This window comes from Eimeria maxima, genomic scaffold (assembly GCF_000499605.1).
Source record: "Eimeria maxima Weybridge genomic scaffold, Emw_scaff466, whole genome shotgun sequence".
NCBI classification, from domain to species: Eukaryota; Apicomplexa; class Conoidasida; order Eucoccidiorida; family Eimeriidae; genus Eimeria; species Eimeria maxima.
Genome location: NW_013566526.1, coordinates 1025 through 26712, shown reverse-complemented (window position 1 = coordinate 26712; position 25688 = coordinate 1025). Strand labels below are relative to the sequence as shown.

The 25688-nt window shown below is 50.1% G+C and overlaps 6 protein-coding genes across 6 annotated transcripts; 1 reads left to right on the top strand and 5 right to left on the bottom strand.

The window, feature by feature from the left end:
* Positions 1-778: 778 nt before the first annotated feature.
* On the bottom strand, positions 779-6145 carry EMWEY_00034270 (scavenger receptor protein SR2, putative; the record flags this gene model as incomplete). Its single annotated transcript, XM_013481931.1, has 12 exons — positions 779-816; positions 960-1485; positions 1934-2046; positions 2368-2682; positions 2977-3098; positions 3308-3569; positions 3984-4185; positions 4356-4411; positions 4726-4810; positions 5003-5174; positions 5335-5400; positions 6048-6145. 12 exons carry the CDS (start codon positions 6143-6145, stop codon positions 779-781), a joined length of 2055 nt encoding a protein of 684 aa, XP_013337385.1.
* Positions 6146-7040: 895 nt separating this feature from the next.
* Positions 7041-8588, bottom strand: EMWEY_00034260 (ribosomal protein L32, putative; the record flags this gene model as incomplete). Its single annotated transcript, XM_013481930.1, has 4 exons — positions 7041-7352; positions 7509-7601; positions 7939-7996; positions 8548-8588. 4 exons carry the CDS (start codon positions 8586-8588, stop codon positions 7041-7043), a joined length of 504 nt encoding a protein of 167 aa, XP_013337384.1.
* Positions 8589-11402: 2814 nt separating this feature from the next.
* EMWEY_00034250 (ethanolaminephosphotransferase, putative) lies at positions 11403-13398 on the bottom strand (the record flags this gene model as incomplete). The annotated part of the gene is made up of 7 exons (XM_013481929.1): positions 11403-11561; positions 11678-11886; positions 12032-12159; positions 12278-12358; positions 12482-12567; positions 12801-12872; positions 13009-13398. 7 exons carry the CDS (start codon positions 13396-13398, stop codon positions 11403-11405), a joined length of 1125 nt encoding a protein of 374 aa, XP_013337383.1.
* Positions 13399-15781: 2383 nt separating this feature from the next.
* On the bottom strand, positions 15782-16927 carry EMWEY_00034240 (Uridine phosphorylase, related; the record flags this gene model as incomplete). Its single annotated transcript, XM_013481928.1, has 5 exons — positions 15782-15856; positions 16113-16286; positions 16425-16486; positions 16668-16717; positions 16821-16927. The coding sequence occupies 5 exons, from the start codon at positions 16925-16927 to the stop codon at positions 15782-15784; spliced, it is 468 nt and encodes a 155-aa protein (XP_013337382.1).
* Positions 16928-22421: 5494 nt separating this feature from the next.
* On the top strand, positions 22422-23270 carry EMWEY_00034230 (hypothetical protein, conserved; the record flags this gene model as incomplete). The annotated part of the gene is made up of 3 exons (XM_013481927.1): positions 22422-22623; positions 22862-23052; positions 23211-23270. 3 exons carry the CDS (start codon positions 22422-22424, stop codon positions 23268-23270), a joined length of 453 nt encoding a protein of 150 aa, XP_013337381.1.
* Positions 23271-23674: 404 nt separating this feature from the next.
* EMWEY_00034220 (hypothetical protein) lies at positions 23675-23896 on the bottom strand (the record flags this gene model as incomplete). The annotated part of the gene is made up of 1 exon (XM_013481926.1): positions 23675-23896. The coding sequence occupies one exon, from the start codon at positions 23894-23896 to the stop codon at positions 23675-23677; it is 222 nt and encodes a 73-aa protein (XP_013337380.1).
* Between the last annotated feature and the right edge of the window lie 1792 nt (positions 23897-25688).

The following is a 25688-nucleotide window of genomic DNA, read 5'->3' as shown; positions in this document are numbered from 1 at the left end:
TATATATATATATATATATATATTGTGTGCATGCATCTCGCACTCGAGTGACAGTGTATATACGATTGAAGATGGGGATTTGTATTGATTCCCTCAGACCCATGGCATTTTTCCAGTTTGTTAACCAAGAGTTATTGTTATAGTCACAGGCAGGACTTGGCGTTAGCTGTGCTGATGATTTCTGGTCATAAAGTTGAATAGGTGGAGGAGCTGCAGGGGTAGAAGAGAAGGGGAAAGAACGAATTTGCTGTCCGTTGTATACAAGGATGGATTGAATCCATATAAGATTATCATGGTGCTGCTGTTGACACACCTGCTGAGACACCTTCAGTGCTACTCGTAACAGAAGGGGTCACAGCAAACAAAAAGGAGCGAATGTATTCGCCGCTTGATTCGGATTCAACTCCATGAGATGCACTGCCTGAGAAACGATGGCGGGCTTTCGATTCAATTATCTCAACCTCTCCCCCGGAATCGTTCTGCAGACAATATTGTGTAATGAATATTTGTGTATTCGCGTATTTACTATTGTTGTATACTGCAGTATTATTGTTACCCATCAGCTTACCAGAGCTCCAGAGTGTATAGCGGCGCGACAAACAGAAGAAAGAGGACTGTAAAACCCTGTAATTGAAGTATTCAAAGGTAGTATATGAGGGCTGTAGTGCTTATAGAGTATATATGTGTTTGGACCCACCGCTCCCATACACCCGGGCGCTGCTGTGTGCCAAACAGCCCGCCGGACAGACAACGAGTTCGCGTTCTCCCACTCCCAATTTTAAACTGAAAGTTGCATTTGTGTCGCACGAAAGAGTCCTGAAAGGAGGAGCAGCCTCCACAGAGAACGACCGCAGCTCCGGTCCTGTGCTCTGTGTACTGTGGATACCTGGAGGGAGCGGAATAGAATGCATGTTTGCAAGTAACATCAATTCCCTGTAATCCAATAAACGACTGCTTACCGAAGTGCCCCTGAGAGGCATCGTAGAACTCCAGGCCTTCGGTGACAGTCAGCAGCACCTCACCCCCTTCCTTCGGCACTGCACCTGAATGCAGAGAAGCTTTGCAAATGGAGCTCCCGGCGGTGAAGAGATTGCAGCCTTCGAGAGGTGCGTTGGCATGCAGACAGTCAGGAGGACAGATTGCCAAAAACTTCTGGCCGATGTGTCCATTAAAGTCGGCACGACGCAGACTGTCCGTGCAAGACAATGATACTGCGGGCTTTGTCGGCTTGGCTGCAGCAGCGGCTGCTGCTGCAGCTGCCCACAGGGGCCCCTGCAAAGAGCAAGGAGAAAGACACAAACGCCCGTCGTCTGTGCGCCTGCTTTCGCTTGGCGCCTGGGGAGCATGAGCTGCAAGCGTCTCGGGAGCAAAAGCATCCCGTATCGTCGTTACTGGGGCTTCCTGGTTGAACACTTTAACGCCCAAAATATCCCCTTCAAAGTAATCGGCTTCTGCTGCACTGGCTCTCCCGATAATCATGCGACCCTGCAGCGACAGAGGGTGGTATGCATGATTATGAAAGCTCGTACAACTACAATTGCAGCTCACCCTCAAATTGATCTCGAAGTCCGCTGGCTCCGACGCCACCGGCTTTCCATTCACGAAGAGTTGTATTAATTGAGTGGCAGTAGAGAATGTGGCAGCAGCATCGAATTTTTCTAAAATGTTTTTTGCATGATCAACCGAGCGATGGTTTATGTCTCGCCTCCACTTTACCTCCTAACTTGGGTTTAAAGCCCGACTTGATCTGCCGGGGATGACAGGTCTGTTCAAAAATGAGTTCCCCATCTGGGTCGACAACAAGCGAGAACCCGTCACAGTCACTGTGGGCCAGCAGCGTCCGCCACTGTCCTTCCCCTCCTGTTAGACAGAGTTACGTACAACGGACTTCATGATGAGATCAGTGTGTAATGTTTGCTGCTGCAGCTAATACCGTACCTGTGACCACGGCGCGTACTGCCACGGTGAAGTCCCTTATTGATGACACGCGATGGCCACCAGCCAAAATGGAGGTATCCACGTAGTCCGCCGCATTCCCGTGAAACCCTGTGCGTGTTGACGATAATGCTCCGTACTATTATAGGACACATTTTTAGTGTCCTTATTATGTCGAATATTATCTCTTTTCTACGTTTATTATTGTTGTGCCCAGCGACAGCATTCCGTTGCACTACCTTTGAATCCCTCAGGTGGAAACCAGCGAAAAATGTCTTCAGGACGGAAAGCAGGTGATGCTTGAATTTTCATCATTCGCGGGTACGGCTGCCATGCAGAGGCTTTCTGCGATGGAAGTTCTGCTGCTTCTGCTGTTTGTGAATGCAGACATTTAGCACGAAGCGCGGCCTCCTTTAACAACAAATTACTGACTTGCAACACCCCGTCGATCGTCTATTGTAGTCCACGGGCTGCGGACTTCATCTACTGAGGGAAAGGACAACTGCAGGTGTGTGCCGGCGCCATCGTCGCCTGCGTTGTCGCTGTGCAGCGCAGCTTTTGGCCTTTTAATGGTGCTGGTCCAGCGTGTTTTTCCTCGCGTTGCCTGCAGAGTCATGCCCCCGCTAGAGTTGAAGAATGCATTGCGATTTAAAGGAGAAGCAACAGCGCCGCCCTGTGTTGCTGTGCTTCGTTGGGCATTGTTAGCAGCGCCAGCGCCAGGGGCTGTAGGGGAAGGTGCAGCAGCTGCTGCGGAATTCACAGCGCCAGGAGCAGCAGGAACAGCAGCAGCAGCAGGTGCAGCAGCAGGCGCAGCGGACTGGAGACCAGAGGGCTGTGTTTGGGGAGCTGCGCCTCCAGTTGGCTGTGGGAGAGATACAGCTGTTGACTGCAACAGCGCATTGCTGCGACTCAAGACCACCAGGCTGTGGACGGAGTGGTCGACTTTCGCAGTTGTGACTGAAGGAAGTTGGGCATGTATTTCGGAGATGCACCCTTTGGCTCTTGAAAACTCGTGATGCATGCAAATGTGCAGTTACTGACATGATCTTGGGTAGGCGCCGCTTTCTTCGCTCTGTATCCCGTGGCCCTCCAAGGCTGAGAAGTGGTGCTGTCCGTGTCCAATGACTAAGAGGCATTCGCCGCCCTCTTGGGTGTTTGTCCCACTGTGAATCGCTGCAAGACATATCTGGTTTTCACAGTTTGCTTTCTGCATAGGAGGGGGAAGATGACTGGTTGGGGTAGAAGGGGGTTTAGCCTACTGCGGAGCTTCCAGTGTAGATGTATGCCCCCTTCAGTTTGCCTCCTGCAGAGCTGTGAGAAAGAACTGATGGCATCCAGCTGGTGCTACCTGCAACATTCTCCTTCTACTTACCTGCAATTTGGAGGACACGAGACTAAATGCATGGTGCCAGGTGGGCCGCCTAATCCATGCCTCGTCTCGAGACTGTCGAAGCATGTGAGAGGAATCAAGGAAAGGAACCGCTTCTTTTGAACAACTGCTTCCTCTTTGTGAAATGCCCCAACGCCGGAGGGGTCTCCGTCTCCTTCGCATGCAATCACCACGTCTTCAGCATGGACGCAGTATATATCATCACCAACAGCATGGGGGCACTGGTTAAGAGAGGCCTCTCTGCCTGAACGTTCACAAGTAAACAAATTGCATAGAGAAAAGGAAAACGTGCAACCAGCGAACCTGTACAGGAGAAATTGACAGCAGCAATATTCTCCTGCTCCGGTCCACAGTAGTTCTGCCCAAGGATGCTGGTGCAGGTATCGTTACCAGGGCCTTTATCCTGAGGGATACAGCAATAAACCATAGGCGTTAGAGTAGTTAGCGTTGCACCCTATGTACCTTCACGTTATTGTACCCTAGCTGCCTGCAGGCAACCTGCTCGGACTTAATACTCCACCCTTCTGAACAGACGCTACCGAAACCTGCACCCGATATGTAATGAATGGTTGAAGAAGAGGATACGGTGGATTGACAGAGTCCTCTCATCGATCATGAGTAGAGAAGCTCGTCACGGCATGCGTAAGACCGAACAGACCTTTGTTGAAAAACTGCAATCGGCCAAGACCTGATACGGCCGGCGTCCCTGTGGGACCCACGATACGAATAGTGCCTGCCTCAGGCTCTACGCCAGCGAGCAAGTTGGTGCACTTGATAGCCACATCGTCCGTGTGTTCCATGCAGGTATCTGGAGGCTTCTCAGCAGCGCACTCCTCCAGAACGGTCTCACTTCCGCTGCACTAAGAGCAAATCAGGTGGTTTGTTGGGTCAGTGCGTGCGAGCTTTGAAGACGCTCTTACAGTGATGCCTAAAGGTGTAATATGTGATATGCGGTAAATTGTATAGACTACATCAGAAAAACAAAATCCTAACCAGCGCTTGCCACAGGATACCCCTTGTCGGCGCATACGTTGGCACCTTCCACATCTTTGCAGCCGTCAAGCAGCAACACGCCCGTTTTGAATCCTGAAATATCATTAACAAAGGAAGGGAATAAGGCACAAGATGTACTGAAGGGAAAAGGCAACGACTACCGAGCTCTTGGCAAGCTTTCAACGCCGACTGCGGCGCAAACGTCAAGTAGTCGCCTTTGTTACTGAAGGGGAATTAGCAGCGGATGTAATATTAGCCAGATGTTCAAGCGAATGCATCCGCACCAAACGCTTCCCCAAAGTGAGCCAGTCTTCACCTCTAGACGTCCAACAGATGAAAGTTTCCCGAACTCTTTAAGTGTGAATATTTTTTAGACGCTCTAGTTATATGGTGAGGAAACTGCCTACCGTTGACAACGCGGACTGCTGTCTCGATTAGATCAATAGAATCTGATGGGAATAGATGATAATGTCGCAGCTGTTGGGAAAGGCGCTGCCAGATAGTATTCATACCGACAAGATACATGTGGAAGCTGTATTGTTTCCTTTCAGGGAAGTAGGAGAAGTCTACAGAGTCAATGCCTGAAAGAAATTGTATTGCCGTTGCAGCTGTCCTTCATATGTCTAGAGTTGATTTCAACATACTGTTGTACGTAATTCCCGTGTACTGCTCCACTGGCCCTACAGCGGTCACCACCAGGTCGCCTCCTGAGGGAGTCATAAGACCATCGAGGATGGCGGCTGTGCATATTGACGAAGGCGCCGGGTGCAGCGAAGCCCCTTTTGTGTGGGCGAACTCGGAAGCTTGACAGTTCATGGGGCAGTGGACCTTTGCAGCGTTGACGGCGCTTGGCTTCCTGCAAACGAGGGATATATTTACATGTTGCGCCTTGTGTGTAACTCCAATTTTGCTAATACCCTTCAAAGACGTCAGCAGCACGCGTGTGGCAGTCGATGTCTTGTGGTGTCAACTCCAGCCCAGACGGATATCGAGGAATATAAACAGATGATTCATACGGGGCTCCTATCCATCTCGCGACTTTGAAGCTGGCGATGTTGCCGTCTGCACGGATTGTTATGTGCCTGCAGAACCAAGGAGATACAGGCGAATCGTTTCTGAGGACCACAGCTTGCAGAGAGCCGACTGAAAGGGGAAAATGAAGGATCTGATCATATATCCTTGTATTAAACAGCGGCACCTCACCGTCGGCAGATTGCAGGCGGATCACACGGTTGCTTCCAGGGGGAAAACTGCCCTCCAACACCTTCGGCCCGGAAGTGCGTGAAGAACCAACTAATGAAATCCGCGCTCGTGGGTGGAGGTTACCTTTAAGGGTTTGCATTAGATTGGCGCAAGTCTAATAAGAATGAAACACACAACTTGCTTTTGGGGTCCGTTCCGGTTAGAACCGTCAATTCGTACACTTTGCTTCCCGATAGTGCAAAAGACTGCACTCGACAAATACGTGAACCTGTGTTTTACCTGCTAGTCACGATAAGGTTTCTCACGCCTTCAGGAGAAAGAGGAGATAGCGCCTCTCCACAATCAAAGATCCAATAGCGAAAGTCTTTCCAAACAGTTATTTGGCGGCATGACCATGCAGTCGGACTGGTGAGGTAAGCATGAATGACTTCGGGGCTGCTCACGTCAACGCGATCTGCTGTGACTCTGGGGAGATGCATCCAAATAAAGAGGAAAATGGGGTACAAAGTGAGGAAGCATTCCTTACCGTTTGCTGGTTCCACCGCCAACGGTTGCAATTACAATCGGTTTTGTACGACGGCCGTTAGACCCCTCCAAAATGAGCTTAACGTCGCTTCTAGACATCCCCAATGCATTTAAAAGTCAGGCGCACGCATTATAAATCTCTCGTACTTTGTTTCCAAGCCAAATCCAACAAGCGGCGCCACCTCCAACACATAGCGCGCTACCGCCTGTTCAGGCGGAAGGCAACGTGCATAATCGGGAAGTCCCGCTTGTGGTGATGCTTTGCACCAGCCATCATTTCCGTGCACTCCAGCAAAACACGCCCCAATAGCAATTATTATGATGTTGCTAAGCATCTTTGCACTGCAAAAGTCCACGAAACGCCGCTGCATCCCTCCAAGTTGCACTGGCCCTTTCCATGCTCTTAGCATATGGAAATCCTCCAGTGTCTTGACATTCTAATGACATTTCCCTCGGTTTCAAAAATGGGAAAATACAAAGTAGCTCTACTTCAGCACATAGTTAAGCTGGGAAATACGTGGAACTGGCGGCGCATTCTTGCGTCTTTCTGTTCAATTGTTGCAAAAATGCTGGACCTCCCCGGCAACTTCGAGAGTACTCTAGGAGGCTATGTTTCATCTGACAGTGTACCGCTAACTTCACACATACGCCTAACTAACGCTCTTCTACAAATGCCTACATCTTCCTGCACTGGACGTCTGGGGGGTCAACTAGTGGCTTTAAAGCCCACCTATTCACGTTTATTTCAGTATGGCCAGTGGGTTATCTAGTCTCTACGATTCCCCAATCAAATGGTTCCACCATGACCTGCAAAATTATATAGGGGGTAGTGGTGCGAACAACTTTAAATACAAATGTCACAACTTAACCCGGAAGGTCGGCCCGAAAGGCTGAAAAAAAGTCCCGAGGGCCCCCGCCTCGCCTGACGGAGATTTGGGGAGGCGATGAGACCTCATTTCAGCCAACGCCACAAAACTGCAGCCTAGCTGCACATTTACTCGTCCTCAGTTGAGTTGAGTCTTGCGGACTTGTTGAGGACGAGGACATTGAACTGTTCTGCCCTCTCAATGATTTCTCTCCTCTTCCTGGAAGAAACCCCGGAAGCGATTTCTGCAGCGAACTTTGTGTTGTGCATCAACAACATGTCAATGTCCTGAGGTCTTTCGACGCGGAACTTGTAGAAGCCGTTCCTCAGCATGTGGCGAGTCTTCTTGTTCGACCCATAGCCGATGTTGGGCATCAGGTTGGTGCCCTTGAACTTGCGGCGCACGCGGCAGTCAATACCTTTGGGCTTCCTCCATGACGACTGAGCACAAACGGCCAAACCGAACTCAAGCACATGGCATGCATTGAGAAACATGCGCTGCCCCAGGACCATCACACCCCTATCCATGTGCAGTCACTGGAGAGGTATACAGGGGGAGCCGCAGGAAACCAATACCACATCTGAAGAGGAACTTACACTCAGACGTTTATATCTGTCCGACTGGAAGCGGTTGAAGCGCTTCGTGCGCTTCTTGACGATGGTGCGCTTCACGCTTGAGACGGGAGCCATCTGCAGCAAAGCACATCACGTGTACAGACGATCACACAAAATATGTGATTGTTGCCTACATGCCGTCCCTCTCTGTACCTATTTAAGAAAAGCACAAAAAAAAAGCTGCGACACTCAGACACTCCTTCGCAACCAGCAATGTCGAGCAGCACCTCTAAACAGGCGGGGCATGCCGAAGGGCTGCGCGGCTAGGAGGTGACCTTCTTGGCTGCTCAGACTTCAGAAATTACGTCCTCTGTTATATTATAATTAAGGGAACCGCTATAAAAGCCAAGAAAGAAACCCATGCCCCTTCCACCCTCCCCCACAGGGCCCCCAATGGCGGCGTAAGACTTACTGTGACGGCGGGCGTGTGACGTTGCTTCGTTCTAATTTTCCCAGAATTACCCCGCAAACTGATCCCTGACCACCAGAGATGCGACAAATTCTCAAGCTCCTGCCATCAGTTGCATGTAGAAGGTAGAGCCAGCGGAGCCATTTGACGCGGCCCCGCACCCACCGAGTTTTGGGGCTGGCTGCGTGCATGCACTCTTTTCGAGTACACGACATACTATGCATTCATCTGAACGGCTGCCTCATCTTAAGCAGTCAATTGCCAAAATGTTCATTATATGTATATTAACTCTCCCCTACAACCTCCAGGAAGTTTGTCTAGCCCGGCGCACACGCTAGTGGCTGAGGAGACCTTGAAGAACTCTCTTGTTATTTTGCTCTCATTCAGCATTGCTTGAGCTCCTTTGCAGTAGTGCTCAGTGTGGATTCGTACGTGTTGTTTGAATTTTACGCGTACTCAATGCAGTTTTAGTGAGAGACAGCTTTCTCTGGAGTAGTCGCTGTGGGCTCAGGCTTTTGGAGCGATGAAAACGCGTTGAAACATGTTCTGAAGGTGGTAGCTGCGTTTCTGCATGCATGCAGTCTGGCAATTGAGGGCCAGTTAAGCGTTTACCAATCATCTGTAGTGTTACTGCTGGTGGCAAAAAGGGTCATCGTGACCTGTTGCTATGGGTGGGCTGCCGTGCAGCAGGAGTTGTGGCAAGGATTGCTATAACTCGCAGAAGGCAGCCTTCCCTCTGTATCAGCTAAATACCCTTATGAGCATTTGAACCCGTGTCGTGGAAGTAGGAGTGGAGGTCAGCTACCTAAATAAAATTCTTAGGGCATTTTGACTTTCCTGCAGCTCACGATGGAGGTCTGAAGCAGGCCTGCCTGCATCCATAAATATAGAGATCCTGTACTCCACACAAGAGTTCCAGTATTCTTGACATTTTGAGGCCTTAGGAGAGCATTCGGCATTATAAAGTCTGTCGGAGCGAGTGGCCAGCTCAGGGCGCGTTTGCATATGGAAATTCCACAGAAACGTAGCAGGATTCATATTTCTGTTCGCTGGCTCTGGCATATTGAGTCGCTTAGCTCCGTAATCAGGGAAACAGAAGTGGAACGAATCGTCAATTAGGAACAGGCTAGTACTTCGGTAGTCCAAGGATTCGATCGAGCACACGAAAAAAGGCCAGCAAACGAAGAAAACCCCATTTTGACCAACTCCACATAGAAATATTGCGGGATCTGTAGCAAGCTAAAATGTAGCTCTATGCGATACACGAGCCATGGCTTTATGGCTTATACATGTATATTGGCACATTTCCACTTCTCATTCGCATTACTTGGAGATCGTCTCTAAAACAAAGCAGTTAAATGCATGCAGTACAAATAAACGCAAGACCAGGAATTTGCCTGCACAGTTCTAAATTGTCATTCAGGCGGTAAAGGCTGGCCGAACTCTCCTACCATCAACTGCAGCATCAAACGGTGCGATGTGCACATTTCGGTTACCGCTCATCGGCAAGTTAGTGTTTAGGAGTAAATCTAGGATGTCACATATGATGTAATACTGCAGTAGGACCAATAAACACCAAAAGAGTGTTTGCCATGACTTCAAGGAACTTCAAATGATATGTAAACGCATACTCTGGTGCCCAGCTGTCCACAGGATCGTTTTATAGACTCTGGCCCTCATTTCCCAGTTACAGATGGGAAAAGGCATGGTTTAATCTTCATTAAGGCATTGCTTCCGCCTGACGGGGACACAATAGAACTTCACCCCACAGAATATACGAACACTATAGGCAGTTGCTGGAGGCTTCTGCTTGTGTGCTGGCTGCCGAGTAAAGGTTCAGGTGCCAGCTTCTGAGACACCAACTTTGGGCAGACATCAGAGTGGTTGTTTGAGTTAGATGGCCAGCCCTTCATGGCACTCTATGGCATAATGGCCATACGTCAACAAGCTCTGAAATACAGACAAGAGATTGTTGTTTGTCCATGCTTTGACTGTAGTGGTACGGAAGTTCTCATTATAGATAATATCTCGTTCTCCGGTAATCATATCTAACGGAATTTTAATGAAACTCGTTTGCACAGCACAAAAAAAGGGTATTATACTTTATTAATTGAAGAAATAAAAATACTGGAATATTTGCCCAAGACTAGCACGACTGAGAACAAATACGATAAAAGTATCTATGCATAAAATTCACGGACGGCGTGCTTCGGGAGTGCTCGCCTTGCGGTTGTGTAGTACTTCGGTTGTCTTCCCTCATATAGCAGTGTACAGAATAGGAACTGATTAATAAGATATACAAATATGAAGTAAAATTTACTACAGAGAATTACACTTGGGGTTTTGTTCGAGACTCGGGCACCACCCATTTGCTCGGGTGTTGCGGATACAGTGTCCATGAGAAAAAGAACCTCGGAAATTACGTTCCCAAAGCATCTATTGCTTACACCAAAGAATTGACAATTCTTTAGAACAGGAGAAACACAAAAATACTAAGAATCACAGCTGATTTGGGAGGATCCGTGTGGGGAAGCTTGTGGAAATCGGAGTTACGCCGAGCCCACGTGCTGTAGGTACATATCGTAGACTGATAGGTGACTGAGAGCAGCAGCGAAGTTCACATATATAAACAAATCATTTTTTTCAGTGACAAAAAATAGGTTAATGGCGGAAAAATAAGAAACAAACATTGTAGATCTGTTGTTGACGTGACGAACGCCAGGCTTATTCGCTGTCCAAAGAGTCCCAGGGTGGGGGCCCGCTGTACTTAAACTGCCATACCTTCTCGGCCTTTTGGCTATGATCAAGTGTAGTATCTGTTCTTATCAGTGTGACAACTGATATGGGTCCAACTGGACCCAATTATGTCACATCAATTTTTGTTTGGAGAGGATAGGGAACTGAGCTTGCTCAGCCCTTCCTCAAGCGTTGTCCTGCCCTTACACTACTCGGCAGGGTCGGCGCATCCACCCGACCCTTCGGGGTTAACAGAAACGCAATTTGTGTGGATTGTTGTGTGCTACGTGGCGTCTCTCGTGTAAGTGCTTTGCTGTGTACACACTGTGTAGATTGTGTTGTGTAGTTACTCAGCAAGTGTTGCAGTTTTCTCGGTAGGGTGACGTCTTCTCAGTATTCGACTTGCTGGTTATTAGACGAGTAAGGGGTTTGCCTAATACCCTTACGGCTAGTGTGTAGCTGCAGCTTGTGGACTGCTGGAAGGGTTTCGGTTGTTACTCGCCGCTCGTCTTCTCTATAGGGTGCACGCGATGTACGCAGCTCAACGTGGGAAGCGTTCGTTCGCTCAATTTTACGTCTACGGTCGACATATGTAGTAGCTGTAGTATTGATAGGACATCGAAAGGCAAGTTGGCTACTGGATACAGTGGTTCGATATATACGGAGAAGCAACCAACGGTATTATTGTTTGTTCCTAAATATTTAGCGCCATAAAAATTGGGAGTTCATGGCTAGTCTGCCTTCTTCGCCTCCCTCGATGATTTCGAGGGGGCCTGTGAATTCCCCGTCTCCGGGACTGTAAAACACGTTATATTTAACCCATCGCACACGTCAGACACCGCCGTGTACACGAAATCCATGAGATACACGCCGTTGAAGAGGCACGCAGCCTGCAAGCAGCACAAGCAGCGGGCAGCACAGGAAAACTGTGTAAAGACCCGTAGGCGAACTCTAAATACGGCAGTACAAGGGGGTTCACGGATGCCCCCTGATGCCCTTTACTCACCAAGAGCGCCCAGAACTCCTGATTCTCTGTCAGATTACCCAGTCTAAGTGCAGCAGCAACTGCCGCCAGCGGCAGCATTGGCCATTGCACAAATTTGTAGGGGATGCGGCAGGTCGCTGACAAGCAAATGCGCAGCAGCAGTATTGAGTATGTGGAGCAAATTGCAGTGTACACCAGGTATGGGTTCAAAATGGGCCGCCACACCAAGCCTGCAAGGCAAAAATAGACAGCCGCACAAACACACACACCTCTCACTAGGCAAGTACGCATGTCTGGTGAATGACATCAGCAGCAAACAATGCTTGAATGTGAAGTTCAACCCAACCACATGCTGGAATTAAATGAGCTTCTCACAGTGCATGTAGACAACTCCCTGGACGAAGATGTACACCAAGAACATGACCACCTGGGTAAGGGCCACCAGCGGTTGCGGTGCCCGCCGGACTCCCATAACAATGTTCAGAATGCAGAGCATCGAGTTGCTGCAAAAGCAGTAAAGGCAAAAGACTCAGGGGATGCGCCTTGAAATGCTGGAAATGTATCTAAAGTTGCCCACTTATGCAATGTTGCTGCTGGTGCGAGGGCACAATGAAGACTCACCAGGCCAGCAACATCAGCTGGAATACTACACTCGCCGTAATACTCAATCCAGCTGCTCCCGCGAGTTTCGCCAGGGGTATCCTGCACACAAAATGGTCTGGCAAGAACTTGCAAGGAGTTCTGCAGAGCGAACAACTAGGGGGTATGAACTACGCATATGATTCACCTCAGAAGCTAGCGAGAACCGAGAATGCTGTGACGCACCCAATTTCAGGCGGAATATACTGAAGAAGATCTATATGGTACATCTCGGGGCCAAAAGTCCCACCCAGTACAGAGAGGAGTATGACCTGTTGTGCAACAAATATGAGAAGCCTCAAGAGCAACTGCACTTTCAGTGCTTTCAGAAAGAAGCATCCACAATTCCCCTTTTGTAGCTTATCGTACACTCCAACAAACCCCCATCTGGGCGGACGCTCAGTTAGACTCGTTCCAATAGCTAAAGGCTTGAGTGTCTGACCAGCATAGCCATTGGTTAGTAGTGTGCATCCAGTTCTATGCACGCATTAAACAGAATCCTTACCGTAAGCTGAGCTTCCGTCACACCAATGATGCCAGTGGCAGTATAGAAGACGCCGAAGTGCAGTTCCCACCACTGCATACAAGAAAAAACACCGGGCCTGTCACCGGGACTGTCAAAGAGGTTACGAGCAGTACGCAGCTCGATAGGTAATTTGGATTCGTAAGAAACAAAGACTGAGCGAGCGGTGCATGGGTTAACTTGTACTTACGGTGTACAGAAACTGAAGGAACTGAGAGGAGACGACCAAAACCGTGTACTGCCGCAATCCCACTCCCCCTCCGATGATAGCCGTCCCCAGCAGCGTCAGCGGGGTGGTGCAGATGATATCACACCCGTGGTCCATCAGCTGGCCTAGAGGAGAGGAGAGGCCCAGGCGGCGTGCATGCTTCCCGTCGATTGCATCTAAAGTCTGGTACAAGAAGAAGAGGGCTGCCGAGATTAGAAAGACCCAACGGGGAGGGAACTCGGAAAGATAGGGGCAGAAACCGAGAAGCAAGCATGACCCAATGATGGCTGCAGTGCAGCTCGACACCGTTAACGCGTTCGGGTGTACACAACGAGGAACCAACTTCTCCACTGCCTCCCACCATGGATTCATGATGGTGTCAAAGGGGGTACGATGGCCTGAGACGTAGGCGTATTTGTGTAGACTTGCCACGCCAGCTGGCGTCAAGTAGTGCCCAAAAACCCCCTTCATTGTGCTGCAGGCGTCTGCGTGTGAGGAGGGGTCCACCCAACTCAGAATACCTCCGCAGGAGAGTGTGACGACCTCTCCGATGCATACAAATGCCAGGTACACGTTATGGTTTGCCTCCTGCTGCAAGGGGGTTTGTTGTCCTGGAGCTCCCTATAAGACCTCCCTTTTCACACGTATAAACCACACCTCTTGTTCGATCGAATCACAACGTGAAACGTGAGGCACTCAGACGCGTTCCCCAGCTAGGATACGCGCCTGGAGCGCTAGCACACCCGTCCACGAGCTCCTCACCGGGCTCGGAAGGAATGAATACTGGCACTTTTGAACTTATCCTTTCCCTTTCAGAGCATGCAGATGGTTCTGCAGGAGTCAGCAATAAAGACGACGCCAGAAAGGGCTAATTGCGCAAGTCGTCTTCATTTCAGCAGCGGCGGGAGCTCGTGGCCACGTGCCGGATACAACGCCCCCGGTGATCAGGGCTCATAGGCAATGTATTCCCACTTGGAATTAGTGAGACATACAAAAATAATTCTCTAACGAAAGGGGAAAGCATCATTTCTCCTCGCCGCCGACCGCAATGGGGTGCCGTTGAACGTCAAGCCCCCAGAGCACCGTGCCTGAGTGTCTGTGCCGCGTTTGGCGCTCCTGGTTACCAGGAAGGGGATTAGGTGTATTTCTTCCTGATGCAATAGGATGTTTCATGTAGGAAATGAACTTCTTGCAGTCGATTGAATTGCTGGTTTCCAGGTTAGGTGCTGCGGCCGGCACCAAGGCGCCTGCAGTGCCCAGTTGAACTATCGATTGCCATGTGGGAGACGAAGAAGGTGTTTGCGGTGGCTCTTCATCATGCACAGCGGATAGTGCTGTGGAAGAATTATTCCATCGCTTGGGGCCGGACTTCAAGCTTCCTAACTGCAGCTACCAAGGCCTTCTACAGTAGCACACGCCAGAATCTGGAGGGGTGGCGTGCAACCACTCACCATGACGAGCCATCCGTTTTGCAGTATTCTTTGCACGACACTTGTCTCTTACACTCACAGGCCGTTGCAAACGTCCCTGCCAGCCATCTCGCGTCATTTGGATTGGCGAGGAGCACTGCGCCTGGGGGATGCCCCGTTGCTGTACTTTGCCCTGTTGGTTCACCAGCTGGTAATTCCCCATATGGCAGCTTCATCTCAGAGTACAAGGCATCTCGAGGACAGCCGGATAGGGGTGCGCTGAACGGAGATTCTGGAGATACGCAAGTAGATTCCAACTCAGACGCACATCGGACAAACGCGGCAGGTACACCGATATGTGGTGCACCACGTGTACACCAGCGTCTTGTACCGGCTACTAGCCCCATTCGTCGTATGTGGCATCGTGGTGTCCTTGAGCTGCTTTGCAGCAGTTGCCGCTACGTGGTTCGGCGGTGGCACGTTCCAATCCTTGGTGTGGACTGCAACGCGAATCCCCGCCACAAGCAAGCGCTAACATCGCCTCCGCCACGGAGCAGAGGCATACCCAAGCATCTAACACCGTACCTCGTCGGGAAGCAGGCACCGAGACACCCCAGATGGCGTCAGGACCATATGCTCCGCGCTAGAGCGACCCACTTTTACAGGGCCAGAGTTCGCAGGAACGGCTAGTGGTAATGGGCCGTGAGCATTTGTTCTCTTTCTCTGATGGGATTCACAGTCGTCTGGCACTGAAGGGCAATGGATGAGATGTGGTGGGTAGGCACAACGGTGCTACTTCTCTGGGCGTTGGGAAGTTGCTACTAGGGCCCTTTGATACTCTCTGCGTGTTATGGCCCGTTGCACCGGGCGCGGACATTCTGTGGTTATAAATGGAGGCGAGCACTTAAATTGGGATGAAGTATGCTGTTCCTAGAGAGTAGTAGGGAAAAGTGAAATAGGGCTTAGACTTTATATTGTGTATGAGCAAAAAGCAATGATGCACTATCCTGTACTCGCCCTACTTCCGGGAAGGAACATTGTGTTTGCAGATGAGCCGTGCGGCACGTAAAATGGTTTCTGCAGGAGCAATGAAGGACGTTGAATGGCTCGGCGAGATTTGTTCTAACCCCTGATGCAACTGCGCTTTATGATATTCTTCCTTCGCACCGCGCACCTCCAATTTGAAATTTCTTGTACGTGGTAGAGGGGAGGATTTGAAGCATTTAGTGCCTATTTCGAAGTACATACCTTCATTTATCTTCATTTTGCCCCTTCCACTGAGTGTCTATTGTCAACGGCTATTAAGTACTCTGACGGTTATTGCTTACAGCAGTCCTGTGCAGCCGTCATATCGCTACGTCAACGAGAGCGTCCAGACAGGCTTTTCCCGCTACGGCTACAAGCTCGTTCAACTGGGCAGGCTGAAGCACAACACAGAGACGGACGATTCATTGCAAAGCTCCCATCGAGAGAGACCGGCCTGCTTGTACTCGATGCGTCTCTTGACGCACACTATGAAATTTTCATGTGCGCCAAAGTGACAGGGCTCCAGTGGAACGCGCATCATGCCATGCAGACTAGCATCATGCCATGCATACTAGCACTACAGTGTTCATAAGGGCATCTGGGAGAAGAAGGCGAAGGACCAGCGAAAGCTGAACCGCAATAGTTTCCTACAGTGATAGGATGCATAAACTGGTCGTTTGTTCGGCTGGTCACTCCAATGTGGACTGCTGCTGCCTTCATGAGCTCCACTCTTCTGGATGCTAAGTGGAGAAGCTGATGGGTTTCCATTTCCATTGTTTGGGCGCCGCAAAGCAGCAGCGTTTCCAAAAGGTTCTCGTTTTCATCCTATGTCCGGAAGTCAAACATTCAGCGCTTCTCCCTATAGTTTGTTGTACTCTCTGCATCTGATGCGATGCTACAGTATGCCGTACAATAGATAGCAGCAGAGTGGTGCTCCATCACAGTATGGTATGGTCAGCGTACCCGAAACAGCTGATCTTCACGCGCCTGGCAGCTGTAGAAAGTCTCTGCTGATACGTTCAGTCCTGCGAAACATGCATCCCCCGATACTCGACAAAGTGAATCGGGAGAGGTTGGTGGTCAAAACAGCAGTATTCATAGAGTTATGTTGCTGATATGCAGGCGTGCATCCTAAATGCACGCCTGCATACATTTTACCGATATACTCCGGAAATTGGACTGCGTGCTTTAAGCTTCGTAACTGACCTTCGAAGACAGATTCCGGATCGTGAGCTGCAACATGCCGGTATATAAGCCTGTGGAAAGTAGGTGGACAAGAACAAAATATGAAGACACTCTTCACGATGCCCCAGAAGCTCGAGTGAATATAGCTGAAATCAAGGAGGGGCGAATTCGCACCTTGAGAGCTCCGGGTCGGCTGCGCAAGGCCTTGTAATAATGTAGGGCTTCATCTCTACAAGCACCACGCCGCACATCGCCGTGGATATTCCTGGTCGCGCTGCCATCTCTTCCTAGAAGCAATTCCCCTTTCGCGTCATACTTACCCCCCTTTCACTGTATAAGTGTGAAGGGATAACTGGCCTTTAACGGGGACACGATAGGGCGGTGGAATGAAATGCTAGCAGACAACTACGCATTCAGTCTCTACTGCCTACGAACCGCAGTGGCCGCTACTTCGACATGAAAAGTCACCTTGAGTCCGTGAATAATCTGCAGCAGTTCCATCGAAAAACGCGTAGTTCGTGTAGCAGCCCAGTGATCCCGGGGATGCAACAACGATTGACCCTGGTCTAAGGTCTTGGTCCAGCAAGGTGCAGGTGCCTGAGACAACGAATGCCACAGTGTCGGCATCACCAGCACCTCGATAGAAGAGAGCTGCTTTACCTATTTGTGCCTGGTGTACAAACTCGCAGCTACGCCAGAACCAGCATCGGGAGAAACAATTGATAGCTGTTGGCTGCAGACACTTGTCTGCGTGGCGCAACTGCCTGTTCAACTGCTTCGGAGTATGTTTACGTGCTACTACGTGTGTGCGCCTTTTGTTCTACGGTGCGGGGCAAAATGCTACAAACGTGCTACAAACGTTGTTATGTCTTTTATGCCTGTGCTGCGCCAACTTTGAAATGTAGGACAATTTCATAGAAATACCAAGTCTGACGATTGCTAAAGGGCCATCCGTGAGGTAGGAGGCTTCCCTAACCAGCACGTCCATCATGGGTGCCCCCATACCAATGGAGACGATAGATACCGGTTTATTCTTGTAGAACCCTGATAAGAAATGGGCATGGCTTTTTCGTCCGTGCTCTATGAATTGTGGCTAGAGTTGCATTTAGTTGGCAAGGTTGGCAGCCTTCATTATCCTACAAACCTTCATACTGGCTCGCAATTCACATCCGTGTCTATTGAACAGAAAGCGTTGCACCACATTCACCTCTGCGAAACGGAGGCGGCTGCGTGAGTGGCAGCACCACATTGATGCCTTGATACACATTGTATAAATGAGGGGAAACGGCATTTTTGACGATATATCTCTCTACAAGGCACAGCGAGCTTACCGGAGTGCAGTCTGAAGTTGCGATTACTTTTTAAGGACAAAGTTCTCATCTGCGAGTCGAGAAAACGTTCAGCTAGCCAGTCTGCTCGCCCTGCATGTCCAACTGTTAGGATCCTGTTGTACAATTCTCCATGCTGGACACCCAAGTGGTATGCACGCCCCTCTCCAGGGACTAGCAGTGAATCTCTTGTGCGCGTAGCGCTAAACAAAAAGGTGGAGGGGGCTAGGCGTCCTCTACCAGTTGGTAGGCTTGGTCCAACGCGGCATACAGCTGCGTCTGGATCCGTACGACGACCTGCAGAGACACCTCCCGCTCTCTTCTGGCCTTTGTTGTAGACTGACGGATTCCGGTGAACTGCCGGTTTTTCGACATGTGGAATGGCGTGCTTGGAAGATGTGCCTGAAGCCGGACAGTTGCGTGAGGCGATGCTTGAATCATTACTGTTGCTGGACGACTCTCTGGAAGCAAGGTGGCAGGATCGTGAGGTTGGTGCAGTAACAGAGGATGGCCTGGGTGTGGACCAGTCTCCACCTTGTGTCACGGTTGTACCATGGGTCGAACAACCTGAGGAGGTCCCTGTGTAGGCACGAGACCCTCGGTGGTCGCTGCTCTGACCGCCATCTCCGGTACACTTATCACTTGCGCTAAGCCTTCTGTAGCAGCTTGTATTTTGTCTGTTTGTACTGAAGCTGCATGCAGATTGATCATGGTTCCGTGACGCTCCGTCACCCACTATAGACAGTGCGGGATCGCCAGCGTTGTTAACAGGTGCCCTGTATGTGGCATCTTGGATTCTTTTCTCTCCAAAAGCAGTACCTTCGAAGATAGCTGCACTCCGCCTCTCGTGAATTCTAGCGTGGTGAGGGATTTCAATGCTGGACCGTCGCCTTTGACTGCCATACAGGGGCCCTGGGAGCAACTGCGGATTGAGGAAGGTAGCCACCGTGTTAGAACGTCCTTTGGGGGGGGTTCCAGAGCTATTTCTTCCATCTGGAAGGCTTTCAACAGATTTTCCTGTGGGGAACTTTCCATGGCCCATCACCGGGATGGGGTCTGCGCCGACACACGGCTTCATCTCGAACTCGCGGAGACCCTTGAAACAATGGCAAATTGCACTTTCTTGACTCTTTCTGTTGGTGGAATACTTACGTTAACCCGTTATTTCTTAATAGAGAGATGGTCGGCGCCTGAATCTCCAGGGCTGGTCATGGTTCGCTAGGGCGCTAGTTGTACTGCCGGCACCTGCAGTGTGTCCGGTACTCCAGGAACTCGCCCAAAGCAACTCTTGAGAAGTATACAAAGATACAGATAAGCTCAAACCGCTTTGTTTCTTGCAACTACACGTGCAAAATTCTCAGAAGACACTGATTACGTTGCTTGGGGCTGGATGACCTCGTGTGCATAGACCGTCAATGCCGCTCAAGAAGACCGTCCGTTGTCTTCGTACTTTACAACTCTCTTGTTCAATTAATTATACATTCTACAAAGGAACTGGTAGGAATTGGGGTCTCCTTAATGGTGGTTAGAATGGCAAAGGTGGCTCCTTCCGGCGGGCTGCATAATATGCGCCCTTGCTAACGCAGGGGCTTGGATGCGCCAGTTATTCACTTTATTTTCAACAATTGAGCTATAGATTTGTGTTGAGTACTCAACAGTTGAAAAGTAGAGAATGGGGAAATGTTGATAGTTCTACAGTATTACCTTCAATTGGTTAATACTGCAGCAGTACTTCTGTAGTTCGCACAGCTGCCAACTGTATTCAGTGAGGGGGTTGTTAGTAGATGACAGCATTGGATGGCATCCATAACCAGACTCCTCAATGTTGGCCGTAGACTGGAGTGAGTGGCAACAATATATGAGTTCACAACTGAGAAAGTAGCCGGCCGTAGTCCGGAAGTGGCCATATGAACCCTTTCCTTACGCGGCACTAGCGAACAAGCTGTACGCAAGCGGAATTCTTCAACAGTTGCCAACAGTGCTCATGAGTACAACCAAAAGGGCTTGTTTGTGGTTGCTTAAGTGTCTGGCTCGCACCTAGAGGTGTTGCAAGGTGCGTTGCACCTGCTCTCCTGCAGCTCCAGGCCTTGAGCGCCTGCGCTTAGGATGTCTGAAGACTGGAGACATGCTAGTTGCATTTAAGGAGTGCTCATCGCAAGTATGGTGACTTCATCGTTGCTCACAACAGCCCTCTGATACGATCCAGGACGTGCTTGATACGTTTGTTGTGCACACCGCGTTGAGGTCCTCACATATCGGATACCTGTGCTCCCTTTCCGTTAAAAAAGGCTAGCAGCAAGGGAATTAGTTGTTATATTTAAGCGTTCATCCGTTGTTTCGTCGTCATGGGCTGTTAGAAAGCAGGGTCTTTCGAAATCGAGGGATGATGAGGTGATCGTATGTGTCTGACGACACAGCGCTTCCGGCTGCACTGGTTTTCGTTACTATCCAAATAGCTTGTTTCATTTTTTGATTGGATTCTTTAGGGGCGATGCTGGCCAACCTAAGTATAGAGGATAAATTTACAATACTGAAACCCGAGGCCTTGGGACTCCCGAATGTTTGTGTGAAGAAACACACAAACAAGAAACCAAGAAACCAGGGCTGGCGCAACACCGAATATGTTCTATCTCAGCCCGATCTGGCTTAAGTTGTGTTGCGCTGACACTGAAAGCTAAGACGTAGCAAATGGAACTAACAATAAACCACTTTGCGCTTCTTGTAAAAAGTTCTCTCATAGCCGTTACGTGCCACGTAGCAGATTCTGCAGATGGTCTTGCACATTCTGACTGAAATATGCACAACAGCAACGCATATACCCGTCGGGACCCCAGCGACTGCTCCCAAGAAAATGAGATTGTGCCATGCCGCTTCAATTTGGAAAGGTGCAATCAAGAGCCCAGATGACATGCATCTGCACTCTAGTTTGCAAATGGTGGTATGATTCTAGTCTTGTCCACGTTTTGCGGATGCACTGGGAACTGTAAACCCTTTAACGACGTCAAGCGAAGAATCAGCTGTTGACTCCGCCAAACTGGCAAGTACATTGTCGGTCAAGGGCAGCGTAAACAGTTTCATGAAGGTAAACTCAATGTATCTGCACTGATACAGTACCCCGTGGGCCGCAATAAAGCAAACAATGTTAAGAGCTTCCCAACTGCACTACGCATCCCATCCAGTCTACAGGCATCCTATGATCAAGTTTCCAAGGGCCTATCTGTGGTGTGGAGACGTGGGCTGTCATGAGCTGCAACGCTCCTTGTTGCAAGCTTTGTTGCAAGACAACCGCAGAAGCCAGTGTACCGCAGTGGCCCTTTTATGTACGCAATAACGCTATACACAATTGCTGAGCATTTACATGGATCTCAGTAAGCAGCATGTATACAACTGGAAGTACCTGACCTAACTCCCGACAGACATGTGTAGACGACCGTGCTGCATTGCGGTAATGTGAACCCGACGACGCTGTAACCCGGGTATCTCAATCCATGCATTCTCTACAACAGAACCTATTTACAGAGTATAACTCCTCTAGCAAAGGCGTGATGTAATTTGAACTAGATGCTGATTGTAACAAACCTTCCTCTGCACCCAACACATGCGCTCATAACAGGGTACCTCCGTGTTTCCAGTGACACCTGCGAGCAGGAACATCATAGCTAAAGCTTGTTACAACTCGAAAGTCATCAGTTTCATGTGAACCGAACCACTATGCTAGAGACAGCAGTCTGTCAACTCTCCTCGTTACTCAAGCGTTGCAGTGGGGCTTGTCGGCCCAGCGATCACTACAGGAGGCGGGTAACAAGCCTTCGAGACGTATGGATCCGCTACTAGAGGGGTCTAGAAAGTCAAATTTCTTCAACGTTTTACGTTTCCATATGGTTTTAGTGCAGTGTCCTCTAGAAGAATCATGGGCAGTACCTGGTGAACCGGCATAAATGCGTTGCTATTAGGCGACGAGTGGTAGGCAGCAAGCAACTACCTTTCCTATGAAATAGGGCGAGATTCACTTAGATCCTGAGGTAGTATGCTTCTTTAATCTATGGTGCTTCCACCTGCGCTCTGGTCGCCTCCCGAGTTCACTTCGTTTTCGGCAGTGAACTCTCCTGCGTTTTCTCAGTCAGCGACAGAAGCTCACGGTTCCTGAATGCAAATGCGGCGGTTACTAGGAGCGCCCTTGACGAAGATGGTGCAGATGCAAGGACTAAATAACTCGCCCATAGACCGGGCTCACTGTTTTGTCTGTAGGCTGGGGCAGCTGAGACAGCCCGGCCCAAAATTCCTGGGTTCCGCCTACGCCTCTATCAAAGCTGAAAGGATAGGCGCCTTCTTTCCTCCTCACCATTCGCCTGCTCGAGCAAATCTCACGCAGCGCCAGCTACTAACCAGGGCAGTGCTTGGGTCTGAACACAAATTACCAACTCTCCCCTGTATCGCTAACACGTGTATGCATATTTTTTCCGCCGTCGGGCAAGCAACTCGAGAGTCACGCAAGAAGTGGTTAGAGGCTGCTCAAGCTGTAGCAGGAAGGAGTCCAGAGGAAGAAACCGACAGGCCACCAAAGCCATTGCGCTTTGTTGTTGACGGAAGTGAAATACATCTCTCGACATCTCCTGCAATTCCTGGCCATTCCAATGTTCAGTACAAAGGTAAGGTTGTGAAATTTTTTATTACTAGCTTTAACTTGTGCCTAAGAGCTTCAGGACATAACAACCGACTGAAGGGTGCCTACGTCGGTAGCTGACCAAAAGCTGCGAGCCAGCCAGGAAGCCTATTCGGCTGAGGGCGCTGCAGCTTCCATGGATACTCTGAAGCATAATACCCTCATTTGTAGCTCTTACAATGAGGGCAATATTCGTTATAGAGTGCGTGCACCCTGATCTTCAGGCTTGGTTGAGGGGTCAGCCGTGCGCGGGCGAAGCGTATTGGAAATTTGGAAACAGCAGCTACAGCAGCAGCTCGGCGGCGAGCAGCAGTTGCTGCACGACCTGCTGAAAGAAACACGAACGTCTGCACTGCAACGCCTCGCTGAAGCCGCCGCGGCTGCTGGCGCAAACGCCGTTGTGAGTGTGCGACTGGTAACTTCCGGACTCCAAAGCATGCATGTTGAGTACACGGCATACGGCACCGCAGTGAGAGTAACAAGGGCAAGCCCTGCTTCTTCTACTTAGGTGTATGGGGCATTTACTAACTGTCACTACTCAGCGCAAGACGCCACTGGCATTCTGACTGCCAGGTAGAAGAATGCGAAACTCGGATTCGCCCGACCTTGGATGATGCTGATTTCCTCATATGATTCACAGACGCTTGTTCGAAGCATTTGAATGCATTGCATTGGCGGAGCCCACTGATTTGCACACACAGGACGTGGATTGCAGCTGCAGGGGAGCAGGCGTGCATGCGAAGAAGTTCCCATGCTCGGGCGATAACCCGATCTACTACCCGGAGCTAAACTAGCTTGAAGGGGAACCTGTACGCATACAGGGGAAAGCCTGTCCACGCCATTAGTGCATGTGTTTTTCTTTGGATCCCAAGGGAATATGGACGCTGACGAGGGCTGTACGCAATAACCATGTGCAGTACAAGCACTGACGGGTTGGCGTAGGAGGTCCCCTATGGCGTAGGCGGAGTATACGCTGGAGCGCTATGAAGCGCTGGCAAAACACAGTCCGATCGGACACTCGAAAGTTCAGATAGTGTTCACAGCGCCGCGGAGTCGTCGAGGTTGGTGACTGGGGCCAGCCGCAGGTCGTTGACTTCGAACAGTTCAGTAAGCGTGGCTTCAGGGAACCATGTCAAAGTTGCCAGCCACGAATACAGGATACACACCGGTCCGGTAAAGTCGAAGTATTCCCAGCTGGGGCGGGCGATGTGCCTCGGCTCCACGCGTAACAACATCTCCTGGTAGTCGGCCGGCGTCATCCCCTCCACCTGGAACAGTGTATCACCAGAGGTGAGTGCCTTGACCGCGGCTTTGGCGAACGCAATCTTCCGGGGCCCAGGTCGTTTTCGTCGTCCCAGCGACGAGCCACCTCATATTTTATCCTTTTGTCATTTTGCTTGTGACTTCCAAAGGCCTCCCAATAATAGCGCAAAGAAATGCTGTAAACCCTGCAATTCTCCACCTCAGGCGGGGCAGTAAAGTAGTTGTGGCACAATACCAGGGTCGATTGGGCAGCAACAACCACCCTGGACTGTCGTCCCTCCATCACACAGCACGAAATACAGTAGGCTCTGGTGGCCACTAGACGGGGTGGCGTAGGAGGTCCCCTATGGCGTAGGATATACGCTAGAGCGTTATGACGCGTTGGCAAAACGCAGTCCGATCGAACACTCGAAAGTTCAGATAGTGTTCACAGTTTAATATGTGCTTACCATGCTAAGGGTCCACCAGCCAGTGGGGTGGATAATCCACCCCACTGTACGGTCCGGACCGCCATACGCCACTGCCCGGGTAGGAGTTAGCCTCCCCAGCCCTTTTGTCTGGATCAGGGCTCCGACTACCTGACACATGGCGACGCTGCGGCATTCAGGCCAGCCCGCAGAGCAATACTGCCGGGAACGATGTGCAGGGACAGGTAGGCCATCCGCTATCACACGGTACCTAGGGAGGTATAGCTCGGTTGATCCAGTGGGTTAACTGACGGCGGTGGTATTATGGGTGTGGAATAGACACCGCCATTGACCGTCATTGGCGAATTAGGGTTTTTAGGGAATATGCGTTATATAATGAAGGGGAAATCGTAAATTCGTAGTAGAGGAAGCGCCTAGGGCGGACCCGCTGTGTAGGGGCCGATCGCGTCGCGTCGGCCCTTTCTTAGGAAAGCTTCTTTTGGGGAGGCGTTGGTTCCTCTCTGCTTGGTTTCCCCCCGGTAGTTTTTGACGTAGCCGCTGAACCCAGTGGAGGTTACAGGGATCAGAACTGTATTGTTTACAATCAGTCCAGTCAGTCTTATTAACCTAGGGGTTCCTCCCTGGGTGGCCATATAACTTTTAATTTAAACCCATTTAAAAGGGCTGAACGGGCCAAAACAGGCTCAGAAACCAACCGATTTGTCAATAGCTTAGGGGGTAGACGGAAGTATTCTTGATGTGCAGGCAGATGGTTCTAGGCACTACAGTGCCCAGTTGGGGCGACATTAGGTGCGTTCTGCTGGCTCGTCTGTATGGTATAACTACACTGGCACCATTGGACACGATATTTCCAAAGTGACTTCAATCTGCCTGCACTACTTCTATCAGGACTAGCGAACCAGAAGAGGAAATTATTGTATCGCAAGCTCACGCGAAGGCCACCTTTTCCTCTGCGGCGGTAAGCTTGCCGCCAACATGAGCTAGGTACCTTATCTGAAATTCCATAAATCAACTATCGATTTGCAAGCAGAAAGCAGTAAGTGTGACAGGCGAGGTAACTCTAGTGTCAACAAGGCACGCGGGGCTGCAGCGGCTGGGCAGACTCCGCCAACAGTTGAGAGGCACAACAATCGTTCAACCTGTGAAACCTCTAGCGCTAGCAGCCTATTCTGTGGAAGCAAATGATATAGCACACCAGTAGTGAAAAGTTAGCGCATTTATTGATGAAATAAGGCCAGCAGGCTATGGGCTCCAACAGACCACTCCGACAGTGGGATTCGCTGGGCCGCTGAGAGTAGTACAATGGAGCGTCAGCCTGCACTACTTTTATCAGGTCCACTTAAACCCCTAATGCTATCGA